Below are 22,572 nucleotides of genomic sequence, written 5' to 3'. Positions count from 1 at the left end.
CTGTACTTTTATTCGCACTTTTAATTATATTGGCCAATTATATTAGTCCTGGTTGCTGGATAATTGTCAAGGCCATAGTCCAAAAAAATAATAAGAAGAAAAAATAAGATGCAGGTTATGTTATGCAAACATAAACAATTGTATGTAGTAATAGTCGGAGAGATAGAAGCGGATTTTGTGCGTGATAAGTAATATGGAAAAACTATACGGGGATACGTTGAATTAGTTGTGTACATGACTTTCACCAACGGCCGGAAACCAGAGTTGGGGCCGAGGGTAGTTATAAGGGGTCAAAGTCGCGGATTTGATTATTTTTTTTATGACGCTTATGATCGAGATAGTGCACCAAAATTTGGGAATAAGTAGGTCATGACGTAACTAAGTAAAATCTCTAGGGGCGGAACGCTGCGTGGCCGATAAAGGGGTGGGGGTAGGGGTGAATATAAAAAATATAAAGGGTTTTTTGCGCTGTTCGTGATTGAGATAGGGAACCAAAATTTGGGAATAAGTAGACCATGACATAACTAAGTAAAATCCTCAGAGCCGGAAACCAGAGTTGGAGATGAGAGTAGTTATAAGGGGTCAAAGTCGCCGTTTTTATTATTTTTTTTGTGACGCTCATGATCGAGAGGGTGCACCAAAATTTGGGAATAAGTAGGTCATGACGTAACTAAGTAAAATCTCCAGTGGTGGCTCGCTGCGTGGCCGACAAAGGGGTGGGGCAGGGCTGAATACAAAAAATATAAGGGGTTTTTTTGCGACGTTCGTGATTGAGAGAGTGCACCAAAATTTGGGAATAAGTAGACCATGACATAACTAAGTAAAATCATCAGAGCCGGAAACCAGAGTTGGGCATGAGGGTAGTTATAAGGGGTCAAAATCGTCGTTTTATTATTTTTTTTGTGACGCTCATGATCGAGATAGTGCACCAAAATTTGGGAATAAGTAGGTCATGAGGTAACTAAGTACAATCTCCAGGGGTGGAACGCTGCGTGGCCGATAAAAAGGTGGGGGTAGGTGTGAATATAAAAAATATAAGGTGTTTTTTGCGACGTGTTAGATTGAGATAGTTCACCAAAATTTGGGAATAAGTAGACCATGACCTAGCTAAGTAAAATCCCCAGAGCCGGAAACCAGAGTTGGGGATGAGGGTAGTTATAAGGGGTCAAAGTCGCAGTGTGTATTATTTTTTTGTGACCCGGTACAACATTTATCATCCACGCACCGTTCCGCCCCTGTAGATTTTACTTAGTAATGTCATGATCTACTTATTCCCAAATTTTGGTGCGCTATCCCTATCACGAACGGCAAAAAACCCCCATATATTTTTATACTCACCCCTGCCTACCACCCCTTTGTACCCCAAGCAGCGTTCCGCCCCTGAAGATTTTACTTAGCTAGGTCATAACCTACTTACTTCCAAATTTTGGTGCACTATCTCCATCATCAGCGCCACAAAAAAAAATAATAAAAACCGCGAATTTTACCCCTTATAACTACCCTCGTCCGCCACTCTGGTTTCCGCTTTTGGGGATATTACTTAGTTATGACATGGTCTACTTATTCCCAAATTTTGGTGCACTATCTCAATCACGAACGTCGCAAAAAATCCCATACATTTTTTTATATTCACCCCTGCCCCACCCCTTTGTCGACCACGTAGCGTTCCACTCCTGGAGATTTTACTTAGTTACGTCCTGACCTACTTATTCCCAAATTTTGGCGCGCTATCTCGATCATGAGCGTGACAAAAAAAAAATAATAAAAAACGGAAATTTGACCCTTATAACTACCTTCCTTCCCCACTCTGGTTTCCGGCTCTGGGGATTTCAATTATTTATGTCATGGTCTACTTATACCCAAATTTTGGTGCACTATGTCAATCGCGAACGTCGCAAAAAACCCCTTATATTTTTTATATTCACCCCTACCCCCACCCCTTTGTCGGCCACGCAGCGTTGAGCCCCTAGAGATTTTACTTAGGTACGTCATGACCTACTTATTCCCAAATTTTTGTGCACTATCTCGATCATGAGCGTCATAAAAAAAATAATAAAATCCGCGACTTTGACCCCTTATAACTACCCTCGGCCCCAACTCTGGTTTCCGGCCGTTGGTGAAAGTCATGTACACAACTAATTCAACATATCCCCGTATAGTTTTTCCATATTACTTATCACGCACAAAATCCGCTCCCAGCTCTTAGACTATAAATAAAATTAGTTATTAAAATGCAGTACTGCAAGCAAAATACAATTAATTAAATTTACCTTTATATAATAATTGCATATCATATCAGTATTGTGGAGCAATATATAATTTTTCTGCTTCAATGACAGAAGGTATGAAATATACGTCAATTTTACAATTTCAATTGACAATATGAATTATTTAAGATAGTTGCAATATTTCTCCGCGACTCGCGCACGGTCGTTTCTCGTTTCCCTTCCAAGTACTTGCACACCGCGAATAGGTATTGCTTGTCGAAAAAACGCTTCAGTACCCTGCATAGGCGTAACCAGGGGGGGTTTTGGGGGTTGTAACCCCCCCCCCATTGGGATGTACTTTGAGCTCTATACGCTTAACACCATAGCCCTCAGAGACCTTCCAGTAGTTGTAACCCCCCCCTTTCAGGTAGTTGTAACCCCCCCCCTTAGGATCATCCTGGTTACGCTTATGGTACCCTGGCCGCTGAAGTGTCACGAACATACAGTATTTCTCATGATCATCTTTCAGTGCGTCACAGTTTTTCGATTTCTTTCTAACGCATTAAATTGTATGCGACAGAAAAAAAGGCACGTCGGTGATTACATTTCGTCGGTGACATTTTTATAACATTTATTCTAGTTATTCTAGTTGTCAATAGATGGCGCCATAATAAAAAATAATTTTTTTTTAATTAGATAATAATATTACAAATATAATCTGTATAATTTATAAGACTATACAAATCAAAGAAAATATCATTTTATAAATGCAAGAAACACTTTTGATTTGTTTTTATTCCAAATTGAAAATAAAATGTGACAACTGTCAGATTTAACTAAAATGTCAGGTTAGAATAAATGTCATAAATGTGTATTATCACGGACTTACCCTTTTTCCTATCATTTGTTACGCACTGAAAAATGATCATGAGAAATACTGTAGTATATTTTTGTCTTATTACCCTGGCCTAAGGGCATAAAGAAGAAAACTGTACTACTGAATCAATTAATATACAAAATCTTGACCAGGTATCTCAATCTATGAATGATAATATTTCTGAAACAGAAAATTATCCAATAAGTCACTATCTTCTGTCAAAAGACAGATTTCAACATCTCCTGAAATAATAGAGTCAGAAAATCAAAAAATAATACTTCCTGCTCCAAAGAAATCTGCACCTAAAAGAAAAAAAAAGTACTGAACATCGAAGCCTCAATGAAACCTATAGAAGCCTTTTTATTGTCATCTACTAGGTACTCCTTACCCACTAAAATACATAGAACTTTGTGACTATATTACAAATGCTATAGCCTCAACATTGCCTGAAAACGTAGCAAAGGATTATACAAATGACCTAGAAGGACTTAGCGCTGAATTGCAAATGGTACACGCAAATGCAAACCACCACCAATGTGCCAAAGATGCCAAACACCTCTCACAGTTAACCATATTATTATAATAATAGAATGTCCAGAATACACTTCAGCGGAGGCGATATTCAAGATACTCAACAGCCTGAAAGAAGCACTGGTTACAAAATTCAACGAAGGTCTGTCTTTTATAAATAATTGTAAACTGTATAACAAATTATGATTCATTTTTTGTAAACTGTCTTTTCTAAACTATTTTTTTTTCTATTTTGTATTATAAATCTACCGCTAATAACCCGAGTGGTTGATGAGGATAAATAAAAAAAAGATAATAGGCGATAAAAATACTGACAGAAAATATTCAAGTAAGTAAGTGAATAAAGATTTCGATATTATAAGAATTAATATAAATCGTACCTGCAATAGCCTGAGCTACACCAGATAAATTAAATATGCTCTTCTTGAAGATGCTTTGAAAGCAACAGCTTAATAGACCCGTACATACTGTAAGTGTCATAATTGCTAAACCTAAAACCAAATATAAAAAAAAAATCATATGCCAAATAACATTAATTTTTGTCTTGATTTGCAATTCACGTGACTCTTATATTTGGGGTCATTGACACGGACATTCTTCCTCTTCCTTTGAGCCATTGTCAGGGCTTTCTAACATTCTAAATATTGACCCCTGTTGAGCTGCCCCCCCCCACTTCTAAAAATTAAAAAACAAATAGCGCTGATGTATGAGCTAGTTATGAGCTTTCATATTCCGTAAATTAAAAAATTTGAACCCGTCACATTGGACAGGAATTTATGGGCCATTCCACGAACTTCCTTCTTATTATTTTGCACAGTAAAATATTCGTTGTCGAAGTAATCCAAAACAGGCGTATGTTCGTGGAATGGCCCATAATATTTTAGTGGGGTCAGCCCCCACCCACTACTTAAAAATCGGGATATTGAATCGATTTTTACGGCAGAATTACGAGCTATTTATGAGCTTTCGAAGTGATATAGTTTCGATTTTTGAGCTCATCCCCTTCACCCCCAAACAACCCTTTAATTGATTCAACATTTCAATGTTTATTGATTACTGACTCAGCCCCCCCTCTTACTAAAATATTAAATTCCTGCCCAGTGTAACGAGCTCAAAATTTTTGATTTGCGGAATATGAAAGCTCATAAATCAGCGCTATTTGTTTTTTAATTTTTGCAAGTGGGCAAGTGAGCCCCTATAGGACAATATCACTAATAAGCTAAACCCTCAAACTATTTCTAAAGGTGATTCATGGAAGATTATACAGAAAGCTAGAAAATGATATGGATGATACCCAATTTGGGTTCCGCAAAGGACTTGGAACAAGAGAGACATTGTTTGCATTTAATGTCCTCTCTCAAAGATGCTTAGATATGAACCTCTATATTTATTCCTGTTTCATCGACTTCGAAAAAGCGTTCGACAGAGTCCGACATGAAAAACTAATAGAATTATTGAAAAACAGAGATATAGACAGACGAGACTTACGAATTATCATCAATCTGTATTGGAATCAAAAGGCCAATATAAAGATAGACGAACAAGAGTCCGAGAATATTGATATAAAGAGAGGGGTAAGACAGGGTTGTGTACTGTCGCCGCTACTGTTTAACGTGTACAGTGAAGCCATATTTCAGGAAGCGATAGCGGAACTAAGTGATGGAATCTCTATAAACGGAAGAATAGTAAATAACATAAGATTCGCTGATGACACCGTTATAATGGCAGACACCCTGGAGTCGCTACAAGAATTGTTAAATAGAATTAACGATTATTGCATTCGATATGGACTCAAAATAAACAAGAAAAAAACTAAATTTATGATTGTCTCAAAAACACAACATGGAAATGAAAGGTTAATACTAGAGCAAACCCAAATAGAAAAAGTAAAGACATACAAATATCTGGGAACCTGGGTTGATGACAAAAATGACCAAAGCAAAGAAATTAAAGTCCGAATTAAAACTGCAAGGCAAGCATTTATAAAAATGAAGACACTGCTTACAAACAAAGACCTTTAGTTGCCTCTCAGATTGAGGGCTCTAAGATGCTACATATTTTCTATATTACTATACGGAATGGAAGCTTGGACATTGAAAAGGCAACACATAAGAAAAATAGAAGCGTTCGAAATGTGGTGTTACAGAAGAATGTTGAAAATTCAGTGGGCAGTGGGTTCAAAGGATTACCAATGTTGAAGTGCTACGACGTTTAAATAAGGAGTTAGTAATTATGAACAGTATAAAAACAAGAAAACTGGAATATTTGGGTCACATTACCAGAGGAGAGAAATATGAGCTGCTGAGAGTTATTATGCAAGGAAGGATCCAAGGAAAAAGAAGCATAGGAAGAAGACGCATCTCCTGGCTGAGGAACCTTAGAGAATGGTTTAACTGTAGTTCATTACAACTGTTCAGAGCAGCAGCCAACAAAGTGACCATAGCCATTATGATATCCAACCTCCGCTAGGTGATGGAACTTTAAGAAAAATAAGTGAGCCCCCCCCGCCCGCTCAACAGGTGTTAAATATTGTTAACTTGCTCTCTCAATTGGCTGCGATCCTGTGCCACTGACGGCTTCATGTAGGTATTTTCATACTAGTCTTTATTTGATCTGCCCATATTGTTAAAGATCTTCCTCTTGGTCTTCGGCCTTCTACTTTTCCTTCTACTATCAATAGTTTCATAGTCCTCACTCTTCTGGCTATATGGTCGAAGTAATTTAGGTATAGTATTTTTACTACAAAAGCGATATTACGTAGGTCAAAATTTTTGACGTAAGAGAACTGTCAAAACACATTCTAATGTTTTGACAGTTCTCTTACGTCAAAAATTTTGACCTACGTAATATCGCTTTTGTAGTAAAAATAACGAGCGATCCACAATTATTGGGATCAAAGCTATCCGTGCCAAAAGTTACGTATGTCTTGTTTTAATCTGAAAGACCGCCGAAGTGTGACGTCACGACCAACTTCGGCTATATTCAATGTTGTTATGATCACTTTTCCAAACAAAGAATAAAGATTGAAAACACGTTCAATAGATTCCTAATCTCAAGACCTTTTAATTCGTACAAAGTTAAAATTTTGCTTCCTCTGCTACTTTTTATGTGCAATTATATTGTTTTTTAAGTTGACGTACGTACATTGACAAGTATTTGTCAAAGTTGACGTAAACTGGAAAGTATATCTGAATTAATAGTAGATATGCACTGTATAGCTATCTCTGTCGTTCAGAGCCACCTATGGTGACAATAATTTTGGATCACACGTTACTATATGTTCAGTTTATTTTTTAATGCCATGTCTTTTATATCCAGCAGTGGGAGCACGCAAAATAGAATTCTATTTAAGTGACGTCACGTTGCCTAGCAACCGTCGATTCTCTCATTATGAAATTCTATTTTGTGACGTCAGAAAAATAGAATTCTATTTTGCGTGCTCTAAGCCCAGTAGTGGGAGCACGCCCAATAGAATTATATTTTAGTGATGTCACGTTGCGTAGCAACCGTCGATTCTCCCATTATGAAATTCTATTTTGTGACGTCAGCAAAATAGAATTCTATTTGGCGTGCTCTGGGCCCTTCTCTTCCAGAATTGATAGGTTGTCTAGGATACGTCTGTGTTCATTGTTAGACCGTATAAACTTCGCTATTCAGGGCCCAAAGCACGCCAAATAGCATTCTATTTTGCTGACGTCACAAAATAGAATTTCATAATGGGAGAATCGACGGTTGCTAGGCAACGTGACGTCACTAAAACAGAATTCTATTTGGCGTGCTTCCACTACTGGTCACCAGCCTCTTAAGGTACTAGTACACTTTAGAAGGCCAAAAATAAGCATTTTTTCAAAAAAAATTTTCTCAGAACCTTTATTAAAAATGACCAAAAAACGTTTTACATATTAATATCTAACTCTAAGAGAATACAAAAATATATCTTTTTTTATTTATGCACGTACAATAATATTGTAAAGGGCTCCAAAGTCGAGGCCTCGAAAAATGATGGCGGACAGTTAATCTCAGGATTGGGATCTCTGAAACAAAAAAATTGTACGGCATTTGAAAAAGGAAGGTTTCTTTCTTACGTGACAATTTACCACCGTTAGTGAATAATTTCACAAAAAAAAGATTTTACGGAAATTTGAAAAATTTTTGTGAAAAATTCGCCGGATTTTCTTCAGTTTTTCATGGATAAAAAATATATATTTTTATTTTTTGGTCAAATTGTGGTAAATTGTCACGTAAGAAACCTTCCTTTTTCAAATCCAGTACGATTTTTTTGTTTCAGATATCCCAATCCTGAGATTAACTGTCCGCCATCATTTTTCGAGGCCTCGACTTTTGCACCCTCTGCAATATTAGTGTACGTGCATAAATGAAAAAAGATATATTTTTTGTAATCTCTAAGAGTTAGATATTAATATGTAAAAAGTTTTATGTTCATTTTTAATAAAGTTTCTGAGAAAACAATTCTTGAAAAAAAAAATGATTATTTTCGGTCTTCTAAATTCTAAAGTGTACTAGTACCTTAAGATCCTCAATATTTTCAGCTAAGATGACACTGTCATCCGCATATCGAATATTTTAATGGAAACTCCATTTACCTTTATTGCAGCTGGTTCACCCGCAAGAGTGTAATCTCTTTTTCCAGGATCTCTTCCCAGTACGTTTTAAAAAAAATAGTCCTGTCTCACCCACGTCTGATTTCAATTTCATCTGACAGCTGCCCGTCAACCCGTACTTTTGCTGTATAAATTCGATATAATCCTGAGATCATTGTAGTTTATCTTCTTTGATTTCAGATGTCGTACTTTGTCGAATGCTTTATTATAGTCAATAAAACACGCTTATATATCTTGATTGAGGTCCAGGCACCTTTGTATTAGTATATTAAGTTATATGTATTATAATTCCTAGAGATTATTAAAGAGTTAAAATCAGAAACTTACCTAAAGCTAAGAACACAGTTGCCGCTTTCCATGGTACCGGATAGATATGCGATTCAGTTGCTAGACCTCTCAAGGCCAAGAGTGTACAAATTGGATATTCAAATCCAATCGGTTTGCTACATTTGGCATATACTCCAACGCTAGGTCGATAAGTTACTGTTTCGTTTCCGAATTGAACTGTTTCAGGTGCGGCAATAAGCCAGGATGGACTGAGGAAGGCACTTAACATCAGCAGTGTTGAAAAAAGACTCGTGAGCATCCATAGCAAACTGCGAGCCGTTACTATTATATATAACATGGCAGTTCACGTCTTGATGCGTCAGAAGTGTTGGAAAATCATCTGAAACAAATAAAGATAAATCGTTAATCATTTTTCAATCACTGACGTCATCGAAAGTCGTTGGATTGTCAAATGCGCGCGTGTTTGTGTGTGTGTGTGCGCGTGACTTAATAAAGAGCGCGCGTTTTAAATACGATTTGTAACACGCTCGTGAGTCGCAGTATATGGCTATTTTCAATCCTGGTTGCAGGACAATTTTCTAATTTGTTTTTTCTAGCGTTTTATATAAGTTTAAAATACATTCTACTATACTATGGAGTAGATATATATTCTCGATCCTAAGGATATCATGGACGGACGAGAATCAACGCAGACCTTACTACGAAGAATGGAGAAAAAAGAGAAGTGATAAGACACTAAATACAGATTACTAAAAATAATTCTTCAATGAAAAGTATTCGAAAAGCGAGAAATTAGAGAAAGAATACCATGGATAAAAAATCTGAGGAAATAGTTCTCCACAACATCAACTAATCAATATGAAGCATCAGTCAATAAAATAATAATTATAGCCAAAATGAAGAAGAAGTTCAAGTAAAGACTCGATCTCTCATCCAAAAGACGCCCATCAGCAGTCTCTAAAAACTTGTCTTTTGCTCCTTATTCTTCTTCTTATATTAGGTCTTACGCCTGTTCTTATAGGATCTTAAAGTTGGATTAGTGACGTTGACTGACAACTATATCACATGTTATAAAGGGTCTTATGTAACCTAAAACCTTTTCTTCCTCTTCTTCCTTTATTGGGTTATATCCCTCGGGATAATTCGCCCAGCTTACACCACGGAAATACTCTTGTGTTGCTCTGGGCAATCGAATATTTCCAAATATACTGGGTTGGGATAAAGTATGGAACCAAGCAACTATCTTTGAAACGAAAAGAACAATATTTTTGAAACTTTGCATGAAAGTCCAGTGACGCAAAAGGCATCTGAAGCCATATTTTTTATAATCAACTATTTTCAATGGGAAATAAGCCACAATTTTACCAAAAAAATGATTTTATAAGCCCAAATCGGGTTTCGTTGTCAAAATACAAAATACTACTAAAATAAACAAAATTGTTGTTGCTAAGTAAAAAATTTCTTCTAATAATTTATTTAATCTGACTCATTTATATTGGCAATTCAGATGTATATTATACATTTTAAAGTAGAAGACTTTAAAATGATATCGCCAATATTTATGAGTTGCGTTGAATTTCAATTTCGCCAATATTTCCCATTGAAAATAATTGATTATAAAAATGCCACAAGGAAATAGCTTCAGAACAACGCCATATTTTTTGTTACTACTCCACTTCCGGTTTCACCGGAAATACCCTTAACTTATTTACTTTAAATGGGACACCCTGTATATATTTGCGGATTTTAAAAGAACTTGTAATTTTTAATTTATACATGCCAAATTTAGAAGAACAAAATTTGTTAAAAAGTGTCTGAAGATAGTTTTTTGTATTAATACAACGTTGTGAGAAATAAACGACTACCATCTATACTGTAGACTAAAGTTGTTAGACCTGGATCCCGCGTACCAAAAAAAAAGTTGATTAATAGCAAGCTGAAAATTTGATAATAGCTTACCGGTGTCTAGTCGGACAAACTTTAATGTACAGGAACACTGGAACAGGGGAAGTTTTAATTGTGGAACAGTTTAAAAATTTGGAACGTCAGATTACGAAAACGTTCCATGTATTTTGTCGGACAGAACTTCCAATTGATCTGTTACCATTTCATTAAACTCTCGTGCAAAAATTAGACTGGTGTTTATCGCCAACTGAGCATTTTAATGAGTAGAACACGAAGATCATATCAAATGACAAGAATCATGTTGGTTAGTAATAGCAGTCTGATTTTTGCATGAGTGTATAATGAAAGGGTAACAAATCAATTGGATGTTCTGTCCGACAAAATACATGGAACGTTTTTGTAATCTGACGTTCCAAATTTTTAAACTGTTCCACAATTAAAACTTCCCCTGTTCCAGTGTTCCCATACATCAAAGTTTGTCCGATAAGACACCCTTAAGCTATTAACAAAATTTTCAGCTTGCTATTAATCAACTTTTCTTTGGTACGCGGGATCCAGGTCTATGTTGTTTACATGCACTGCATGACTTATTTTGAATTTAGTATAGTAGGTAAGTGTTACTGAACTAATTGACAGAAATAAGTTGTATTAAAATGGTTCATTTAAGTGCAAAATATCGTATTGAAATATTGATGATAATCGGTTATGGTAAATTTTCATTTTTTGGAGGTGAATTTTTCAAGTCAATGGATTGGAAGTAGATGATTCATAGAGTGGCCTTCTCGTTTTCCGGATCTCAACCCGTTAGATTTTTTCTTGGGGGTTATCTAAATCACGTGTTTACGTTAGGCGACCAACATGCTTGCAGGATTTGCGACAAAGAATAATTGATGAATGTGAACTAATACTTGGATAAATCTTGCAAATAGTGACTCACGAATTAATTTATAGGCTTGCACGTTGTCAGGAGGTGAACGGCGGACATTTTCAACAGTTGAAATGATTTTTTTTTTATTTTTATTATCATTGGTCTAACGTAAATAAATTAACATATTTTTTAACTGTAAAGAGATGTATTTTTCTTGTTTTAATAGTTTTTTTCTTCCAAACTTGGTATGCATGAATTAAAAATAACTAGTTTTTTAATCTGAAAAATATACAGGGTGTCTCATTTAAAGTAAATAAGTTAAGGGTATTTCCGGTGAAACCGGAAGTGGAGTAGTAACAAAAAATATGGCATCAGATGCTTTTTCCGTCACTGTATTTGCATGCAAAGTTTCATAAATATTGTTGTTTGTTTCAAAGATATTTGCTTGGTTCCATACTTTATCCCAACTCTATATGCTAAAACCTCAATTTTTTTAAATATTTATTAACAGGAACATCTTCTTATATGGCCAGACAGTCCCTACAGGTAAGACAATATTATAACATAGGGGTTAAAACTTTTATCGTTTGACAGCTACCTCCAAACTAAACATATTCAGAACACATTCAGAAGCTAAACACATGTCAAGCTAAACACATTCAGAAATGCTACCTGTACTTACGGAGGATAATCAAAGCGCCAAGGTGTAATAAACAGGAGTTTTTTAGGATGTTCAAATTTATGTCGAAAATTTAATTTTGTTAATTTAAAGTTGGAAATTGGTATAAGTTAAGTTTGGCTAAGTTAAGGGATTTAAGGATCAGGTTAATCCTACGGGGATTAAGGTTGGACATAAGTAGGCAAATTTCAATGGGGGTAGGGATATTTGTTTTAGCTAATTCTTTATACAGGGTGTTTCATTAATAATTGTCCATATAGTAACTGGAGAAACCTTAGCACAAAATACGAAGATTTAACCTAAAACACTTAAATAAAATGTGGTTCCTTACTGAGTTACAGGGTGTTTTATCTAAAAATTTAAAAACTATTTTTGCTCAGTATTTTAAAACTATTCGACGTATCCTTTTCATACTTGGCAGGAAGTATAGGTAGTGTACAAACTACTAAATTATGGTAAACAAACGTTTCAGGTTATTACCAGAGGCGTACGACGTGGGAAAGTGAATGGTTGACCCCTCCCAATTTTTGGATCCTCCAATGCTTTCTATGAAAATAATATACTCTTCATTCGTAACGATTAAGTCATTAGTTTTCGAGATCTTTGAAGTTAAAAATGAAACGACACGGTTATTGTGATTAATGTATTGTGTCGCTTCATTTTTAATTTCTCGAAAACTAATCATTTTATGGTTACGAATGAAGAGTATATTATTTACATAAAAAGTATTGGAAAATCAAAAAATTAGCCTAAAATAGCAATTTCGTCAGTGGCGTAGATTTTGAGAAGGGTCAACCAGACACTGTCCCCTGTCGTACGCCTCTGGTAGTAGATAGAAACGTTTATTTATCTTAATTTAGTAGGGTGTACAGTACTTACATTTTCTACCAAGTATGATAAGGATACGCCAAATAGTTTTAAAGTACTGGGTACAAATAATTTTTAAATTTTAATCATATGAATCATATTTATCATAAATTAATCAAAATAACTGTGCTGTTTCATATTTAACTTCAAATATCTCGAAATCTAATGACTTTATCGTTACCAAAAAAGAGTATATTATTTACGTAGAGAGTATTGAAGAATCTAAAAATGGCACTAAAATAGTAATTCCTCCAGTGGCGTAGAATTTGAGAAGGGTCAACCATTCACTATCCCCTGTCGCACCCCTACGATAGTAGCTAGAAACGTTTGTTTATCATAATTCAGTAGGGTGTATAGTAGTCGCACTTTCTGACAAGTATGAAAAGGATACGTCGAATATTTTTAAAATGCTGAGCAAAAATAGTTTTTAAATTTTTAGATAAAACACCCTGTAACTCAGTAAGGAACCACATTTTATTTTGTGTTTTAGGTTAAATCTTCGTATTTTCTCACGGTTTCTCCAGTTATTATATGGACAATTATTAATCAAACACCCTGTATAGGTCCAAATTTGGTGACATATTTATAGGACACTCAAAAATGAGATGATTTAAGAACCTAAAACCTTAAGAGGCAACAGTAGCGATCAACAGGTAGCAAAAACGCGTTCCAAGATTGCGGCTGTAATTTTGAATATTTTTTCGAGATATTTGGCACACGTATTCGTAATATAATAAAGAATGGCGGTACAGAGCCCAATTTGAAAAATATATTAATATCTGGAAATTACTCTGTAATTAAATACAATATTAAAAAAACGAGCCTGTACCGCCATTAAGAAGAACAAAAAATACACTTTCTTCAAATAAACTTTTTTATCCGATGCCTAGATTTTGTGTCATTTTGGAACTACTAAAATTTTTTATTTCATTAGTAGTTTCAAAATGACACAAAATTTAGGCATCGGATAAAAAAGTTTATTTGAAGAAAGTGTATTTTTTTGTTCTTGTTAATGGCGGTACAGGCTCCTTTTTTTAATATTGTATTTAATTACAGAGTAATTTCCACATATTAATATATTTTTCAAATTGGGCTTTGTACCGCCATTCTATATTATATTACGAATACGTGTACCAAATATCTCGAAAAAATATTCAAAATTATAGCCGCAATCTTGGAACGCGTTTTGGCAACCTGTTGATCGCTAATGTGGAATACAACATGTCAAATACAGCAGCAAAATGTAAAATAAGTGAATTCTGTATCATATTAATTAACCAGAAAAAGAAAATATTTTGTTTAACATTCGAAGCAGAAATATTCTTTGCGACCATATTTGATTACACAAAACCGACACCAAGAAAACAAAAACCAATTTTACAAACTGGTCTGTAGGGCTGGATTTCAAAGATTGCCCTGGCACTTAAAGTGTATATAAACGAAAAAAGAAGATTAAATTGACAGAATTGAATTTAAGAAAAATGGCTGCTGTCACTGGGAATTTGGCCCGAAAGTTATCAAATGTAGGGGGGAAAAGCAGATCATCTTTAAAAAATATTTATGGAGACGGTGGTGAAACCATCATAACAAAACTTAACAAAAACAGAGCGAAATACGAATTTAAAAAGAAACCGCTAGCTTGTGCTTACGCTGAAGGAAAGGTATGAAAAAAAGGATACAGATATTAGGTATATTATGTGCATTTTTTCATTCATCTCATATCATATATGATTTCTTAAGAGTGCAGTCACTGAAGGTGGATATGAGCGATTACCCCCGATTTCGTTGAACCTCCATCGATTTGCATGAAAATTAATGAGTAGTTAGAGGACACCACAAGAAAAAAAATGACATAGTGCCAACTTGCGCTTTTACTATGTGGGTGGTTGCCACTCGTCTCGGGGGTGAAAATTATTTTATTAAAAATAACCACATAAATCGATTGATAGACAAATTCTAAGCAAAATTTACAAGCAAATTTTAAGCAATTCAATACTTTTTGAGTTACTAAAGATAAAATATTTTAACTTTTCGTGAAAAATGCATGTTATAGCAGTTTTTCACATGTTATGTTATGTTATGTTATAGAAGTTTTTACAAAAAAGTTGTAATGAGCAAAATTGAACCTAATAAAAAATCGAATAAATTATTTCCCGATAAACCTTTTAATATTAATTCAAAGTGCTTTATAGGTAATTGAATGTATATTTTTTTTCGGCAGGTACCTACTCAACTCATTCAAGCTTAAATAACTGGAAAACGATGCATTTTATAACTCATATACATAGTTACCTAACACTTGTCAAAGTACTCAGAAATACGAAATACTTATCAAATGAGCTCCAGAAGTAGTTAATAAAATTGGAGCAAAAAATTTGATTATTTATTAGCTTCCATTTTGATAACGATAAATTATTAAAAAATTTACAGTTTTTAAGTATTTTATGAAACCCATCTTAACGATAATCACGAACTTGGTGTTCGCAACTATAAATTGCATACTATAACTTATTCTTTTTTAGAGTTATCCAAAATGTGAACTACGTGAATCAGAAACTAGTGTATATTTTGAATTTAAAAATCTACGTAAGGATCTTCCCGTTGTTGATGAAAATTTAATATCAATAGTATTTAAAAACGATTCTTTGGAAAGTAATTTACTGCTTTTATTAAAAGATTGTTTACAAGATGGACATCCATTGCTCACAGTCATTAAGTAAGAAATAATTAATAGAATAGCTTGTTTTTAAAAATTATGCTGCTAAACAGCTCATGTCGTATAGAATACTAGCATCATAATGGCAATTAAATGCGAGTAGAGCATTTGACTTGACATTGCTCATTGATCATGTGAAACCTACAATTACAGAACGTCATCCCGCGATTTTATTGGTTAAAATCTGTATAAAATTGATTCTTCTTCTTCTTTAATTACCGTCTTTAATCGGAGGTTGGATATCATCATCACTATCTTTACTCTACTACCGCTGCTCTGAAGAGTTCTATAGAACTGCATTTAAACCAGTCCCTTAAATTCTTCAACCATGACACTCTCCTTCTTCCTATACTCCTTCCGCCTCTTATCTTTCCCAGTATTATCAGTCTTAGCATTTCATATCGCTGTTCCCTCATTACGTGTCCCAGATATTGTAACTTTCTTATTTTTATTATGTTTATTATTTCGCATTTTTTTTTTTTTATTTTATTATCAGCATCAACCACTTTGGGTTATTAGCTGTACTGTCATTAATACATGGTTACTTAAATCTAATAACATTTTGACTATTACATAAGTTCACATTTAGGTAACAATATAATTTACAAATTAAGAATTATAAAATGTTAACAGTGGTTATAGTTTGCTTAAAACATTAATGTCTTTCAAATAATTAAACAAATGTGTAAGCTTACAGTGTGATCCTAAGACTGCTTTTATATTGAGAGGTATGGAGTGTTTTTGTCTTTCATTAAGATATTTAGGACACTCTATTAATATATGTGTTACATTGATGTCGCAATTACACAGGTCACAAATAGGGCGATTTGACTTAGAGATTAGGTAGCTGTGAGTAAGTCTGCTATGCCCTATGCGTAAACGATTTAGCTTCACAAACAGCTGGCGATTTAGGTCTATCTCACACCAAGGTTCAATTGAGGGCTTTATTGTGTGTAGAGATGATTGTGAAAGATTCCATTCGTTTTCCCATTTGTTTAACACTTTTTCTTTAAGGAATGGTTTGTAATCGGAAACAGGCACTAAGTTCACTAACACTGAAGACGCACTGTGTATTGCTTCTCTGGCATGGAAATCTGCTTTTTCGTTTCCTTGAAGTCCAATGTGTGATGGAACCCATATAAAGCTTACTTGCTGCATCATGTTCTTCAGTAAATGTAATTGTTCTTTTATTAAAATACTTATAGGATTACTTGTATATAACTGTTCTATCGTATGTAATGCACTGAGTGAGTCGGTAATTATGACAGATTTTGGAATTTTTTGAGTACAAATGTGAATGAGGGCTTGCAGAATTGAATATAGTTCTCCAGAGTAAATACTGCAAGTGGAAGATAATTTAAATTGTAATATAGTGTTTGAATCTACAACTGCCGATCCCACACCATCAGCAGTCTTAGATGAATCTGTATAAATATAACAATGATCTGGGAAAGAAGCAAGTATGTTGAGAAAAGATTGATTAATTGTTGCATGGGGGGTATCAAGCTTATTGTATTTAGAAAGAGTTAGATCACATATTGCAGGAGGAAAGGTCCAGGGCGGAGGAGTAACTGTATTTGTCTGATTAAAAAATTTTGGGAATTGAATATTATTGAGAGAGAGATATTTTCTGATTCTCTCGTAAAAGGGGGGGTTAGTTCTTTTTTTATTTACATAAGTTTCTTTGAAACGTTCTGCAATAGTGTGGTGGAAAGTGGGATGCGATTCTATTGCATATATGGATGATGCGTAGGCTAATGACAAGTACATTCTTCGGAAATTTAAAGGTGGTTCTCCGGTTAAACATTGTAAACTATTAATGGGGCTAGTACAGAATGCTCCTGTGGCTATTCTTAATGCTGTATTTTGTATGACTTCTAGTTGAGCAAGAAGTGTCTTCTTTGCAGATGAGTATACAATTGATCCATAATCGAGTTTGGATCGTACTAGAGATTTGTAAATAAGAATCAAACTTTTACAATCTGAACCCCAATTACGATTGCACAGTGTACGCATTAAATTGAGACCAGATTGACAGGATTGTTTAATGTGCATAATGTGGTACTTCCAAGATAGTTTTTTATCAAAGATCATTCCTAGAAATTTTAAGTGTTCCACAAAAGTTAAGTTGTTTCCATATAACTGAAGATCTGGAGTTGTAGACTGCCGTTTTTTGAAAATAAAATACATTTAGTTTTGGTTGTAGAGAATTGCAATCCTACAGCTTTCGACCAGTTTTCAAGGTGATTTAATGCACATTGTAAATTTTTCTGTATAGAAAGAATATTTTTTCCTCTTGAATATATAACTAAATCGTCAGCGTATAATCTCGCTTTAACAAGTTGTGGAAAGTTTTCTAAGATTTTGTTTATTGCTACTAAGAATAGTGTTGAACTAATAACAGATCCTTGAGGTGTTCCATTTGTTTGGTCTTTAGTGCTGGATAGTGTACCATTTATCTTAACCTTAAATTGTCTCTTACTAAGAAAATTTTGAATGAAATATAGCATGTTACCTTTGACGCCCCACTGACTTAGTGTGTTAAGAATGTCGTATCTCCAAGCCATGTCAAACGCTTTTGTTATATCGAAAAAAACCGCAAGACATTCCTGTCCAATTGCAAACGATTCATTTATCTCGGATTCTAGGTCAATTAAATTATCTATAGTGGATCTGTTCCTGCGAAAGCCGCTTTGTTCATTGATTATTAATTTATTATTTTCCAAAAACCACCTTAGTCTATTATTCACCATTTTTTCCAAGATTTTACACATTGTGTTGGTAAGCGAAATTGGCCTATAGGATTCGGGATCAGTTCGTGGTTTATTTGGTTTTAGTAATGGAACTATTATCGCCTGCGTCCATTTTGTGGGAAACTCATTATTAGTCCAAATTCTGTTGTATAGGTTAAGAAGATATTGTTTTCCATTATCTGGTAGATTTTGTAAGAAACTAACAGGAATATCGTCTGGTCCTGGCGCCGATTTTTTGCTGGTACTTAAAGAGTGATTAAGCTCTTCCATGGTAAATGTTATATTAAGAGGATTATCTTCAATGCAATTAAAATCTATTAATTTATTTTCCGAAATCATCTTGGTATTGATAAATTCTTTAGAAAAGTTGTTATTGCTGGAGTTCATTTCAAATTGTTTTGCTAATAAATCTGCTATTTCGTTATTAGATGTTACTATCTGTTTGTTATTGCATAGAAATGGAATCTTTTTATAGGTATTACTTCCAGATATTTTTCTAACTTTTTCCCATACGGTGCTTATAGGCATAGTGGAATTAATAGAGGACATAAATTCTTGCCAAGATTTTTTTCTGTTCTTTTTAGTTATATATCTAGCTTGAGCCCGTAACTTCTTATATTCTATAGTATTTTCAAGTGTTTTGTGACGTTTCAATTTGTTAAAGGATTTTTTATATTTCTTTATTATATCAGTACACTCTGCGTTCCACCATGGTAATGAATTTCTTTTATGTAGAGTTTGTGTTTTACCTATATGATTTTCACCGGCAAGATGGATTAATGATATAAACGAATTCAAAAGTTCATCTATATGATGATTTTCGGTGACTTCTTTTAAGCTATGGCAGTTCTGTTGAATATACTTTTTGAATAAATACCAATCGGCTTTCTTTAGATTCCATTTTGGAATTGGGGTTGTATTAGTATCTTCATAATTACTGTTAAAAGAGACTTTAATAGGATAATGATCACTTCCAAATAAAAACGGAATTACATCCCATGAAAACTTTGCTGACAGTACAGGATCACATAATGACAGGTCGATAGCTGATGAAGTACCTGTATGAATATTATATCTTGTTGATTGTCCATCATTCAGTACGTTTAGGTTTTTTGAGGTAATTATGTTTTCTAAAATTTTGCCCTTGGAATTTATTCCAAGAGATCCCCATATTGGATTATGGCTGTTAAAATCACCAACGATTATTCTGGGAGTGGGAATCTGATCTAATACATCTGAAATATCTGCTTCTGTGATAGGTAAGTCAGGTGGAATATAAATATTACAGATATTCATTTTTTGTGGAAAGGACACTGATACTCCTACTACTTCTAAATTACTATTGATTACTAATGCTTATGATTCATATTTTTTGTTAACATACGTAACAACTCCTCCACTAGCGATATTTGAGTTGTCTCGGTTTTTATGGAAACAAGAATAATTCTTCATGTCATAACTATGATATCCTTTAAAGTTTGTTTCTTGTAAACATATTATTGATGGTGAGATTATTGAACATAAATGTTTAAGCATTTCTAAACGCGGATAAAACCCGTTAACATTCCATTGTAGTATCGGTTCGAAGATTTTAGTTTATTTCTGGAGCTGAATTTGTCGAACAATCACTATCTTGATAAGCGGGATCGTCTAGCATTTTTTCGATTTTGTTTATTAATTTAGTGCATTTAGTTTTCATGCTTTTTTCTGTAAAATATGGCTTAATTGTTGTTAACATGTAAATAAAGTTGGGTATATCCGTTGTGTATGTTTGTAATAAACTAATGGGATCAGTCGAGCTAGTATAATTTTCAAAAAAGTCAAGTGTTTGTTCATATGTTAAGTTAAAATTATTTGACGTATCGTGAAATACTGTTTTTGTTGGCATCATTATTTCCTGAATTGATCTGGTAGATTCAGTTTGCTTTTTTTGTTTCTTTTTGGTTTGTGTTGGTACTTTAAATTCTTTATTTAATTCTTCAGTGGGAGATGGAGTAGTATTAATTTCCGAAATTGTTCTCTTATTGGTCGTTGACTGATCCTTAGATATACAATTAGTTTCCATAATTAATACGGGGGGCATTAAATTAGTATCTGTTTGTTGGTTAAGTGAAGGTTCGGCACTAGAATTACTGACTGGATGATTTGGTTCCATTTCTAGGGGTGATGGAATAGACTTGGGGGATTCTTGTGGTTGTTGTTGTATTGGTTGTTGTTGTATTGGTTGTGGTTGTATTGGTTGTTGTTGTATTGGTTGTTGTTGTATTGGTTGTTGTTGCATTGGTTGTTGTTGCATTGGTTGTTGTTGTATTGGTTGTTGCGGTTGGTGTTGGATATGAGAGGAATCATTTTGTTGATTATGATTTGAACAATTTGCTGCAACGTGACCTGTGTTCTTACAGATAAAACATGAAGGTTTATCTAAACTTAAATATATGCGATACGAAGTTTGATCATATGTCATTAAGAAAGAAGAGGGAAGGTCTATATCTACAAGTGGTTGAATATAAGTTTGTCTTCTAAAACTGAGGACGTGTTGAAATTCTGGAAGTTGACTACCGATTCTAAGGAAGGTTAAAGGTGACATTAATTTAAGACCAAATTTGGTTAACTCATTCTCTATTAGAATATGTGGAATAGAAGGGCAAACACCCGATAGTAACAGTCTTTCGTTTGGAGTTATCAATTTTCGTGCTTTTAGATTTTCGCCTTTAATTGTTATTTCTGCTGGACCGGACATAAATTTTTCCACCAGGGATTCGCTGGAGAGATAAATACATATTCTGTTATTTGATAGCCTTGATGAAAATAAAATATTCCGTGGATGAACAACTTCACCAAGTGCTATTAAGTACTCTTCTATTTTAGTATCAGGTAGCGAATTAAATAAAATTGCTTGCAGCTTTGAAGGAAATTGAATTGAAGAAGCATTGTTAAGCACAGTTGAATATGAGGTTTTGTTTTGAGGTTGTTGATGATCTTCAGTCATGATTGTTGACAAATTAGTTAGGTCGGATCTGGTATCATTTGGTATACTCATTAGTAATTATAAACCAGTTTCAGAACCAGAACTAGTTCCGAGAACTGGCCTTTCGGCCGTCACTTAACCTTACAAACGGTATGCTTTGTAATGTTTTGAATAAATAAATAATAAAAACTCACTGGTTTATTCCGTAAGGTAACTGCACTATATACTATTACTTTTTGCTTATTTTGAAGTTTATTTGGATATAAACTACTTGAAAGAAGATGATTTTTTGGGACTGAAATGTAAACACAGTTTGTGTTACCATGTTCAGGACCGGACTCTCCATTATTTCGCATTCTTTACCCATTTCTCGTAATACTTCCGTGTTCGTTTTCTTTTGAGTACATGCTATTCTAAGCATCCTTCTGCAACACCACATGTCAAATGACTGTAGCTTATTTAAGTGTTTTTGCTTGAATGTCCAGCTTTTAAGTCCATATTGCAATATCGAAAACACCTAGCATCTCAAAGCTCTTACTGTCAGTTCTAATCTAACGTCTTTGTTGCAGATAATTGTTTTCACTTTTACAAACGCATTTCTTGCTATTTCTATCCTGGTCCTTAGTTCTGTTGTTTGATCATTTTTCTCTGAAATACAGGTTCCTATTTATTTGTATTTATCAACCCTTTCTATCGGTACATTTCAAAAATGTATGCTTGTTTGTATGTTTGTTTGTGTATTGAAATTGTAATTGATATAATATTAATAAAATATGAGAGTAGAAAATAGGACTGGGACCGTGCAAGTTCGGAAAAGCGACACCTGGTTTCATAGCTCAGCAACTTTTTTTCGCACTTTTAATTGTATTGGCCAATTGCATTAGTCCTGGTTGCTGGATAATTGTCAATGCCACAGCCCAAAAAAGTTATAAGAAGAAAAATGAAGACTGAGGTTTTGTTATTAAAAGGTAAACAATTGTATGTAGTAAATAAAATTAATTATTAATGCAGTACTGCAAGCAAAATACAATTAATTAAATTAAATTTTATATAAAATTTGCACATCCTATCAAGATTGTGGAGCAACATATAATTTTTCTTCTTCAATGACAGTAGGTATGAAATATACGTCAATTTGACAATTTCAATTGACAATATGAATTATTTCAGAAAGTATCAAGATTTCTCCGATATTTGCGCTCGATCGTTTCTGGTATCCTCTCCAAGTACTTGCACACCGCGAATATTGGGCTTTTCATTCACAGTCATTTGTTTCGAGCTTCTGTCATAT

General features: G+C 34.1%; 2 protein-coding genes across 3 annotated transcripts in view; one reads left to right on the top strand and one right to left on the bottom strand.

The window, feature by feature from the left end:
• LOC126887039 (LHFPL tetraspan subfamily member 2 protein) overlaps window positions 1–22,572 on the bottom strand; it is a 103,515-nt gene that overhangs the window by 17,995 nt on the left and 62,948 nt on the right. For both annotated transcript variants that reach the window (XM_050654350.1, XM_050654351.1), the window contains exons 2-3: window positions 8,565–8,904; window positions 3,996–4,106 (exon numbers count right to left, since the gene is read on the bottom strand). In XM_050654350.1, coding sequence (XP_050510307.1) covers window positions 3,996–4,106; window positions 8,565–8,862 — 409 coding nt within the window. In that variant the 5' untranslated portion in view covers window positions 8,863–8,904. The remainder of the gene's footprint in view (window positions 1–3,995; window positions 4,107–8,564; window positions 8,905–22,572) is intronic.
• LOC114333625 (leucine-rich repeat-containing protein 71-like) overlaps window positions 14,323–22,572 on the top strand; it is a 71,533-nt gene continuing 63,283 nt past the window's right edge. The window contains exons 1-2 of the mRNA XM_050654349.1: window positions 14,323–14,505; window positions 15,367–15,560. Coding sequence (XP_050510306.1) covers window positions 14,326–14,505; window positions 15,367–15,560 — 374 coding nt within the window. The 5' untranslated portion in view covers window positions 14,323–14,325. The remainder of the gene's footprint in view (window positions 14,506–15,366; window positions 15,561–22,572) is intronic.

The sequence above is a fragment of the Diabrotica virgifera genome, chromosome 6 (genome assembly GCF_917563875.1).
Source record: "Diabrotica virgifera virgifera chromosome 6, PGI_DIABVI_V3a".
Classification (NCBI taxonomy): Eukaryota; Metazoa; Arthropoda; class Insecta; order Coleoptera; family Chrysomelidae; genus Diabrotica; species Diabrotica virgifera.
This window is presented reverse-complemented; position numbering and strand designations above follow the sequence as displayed.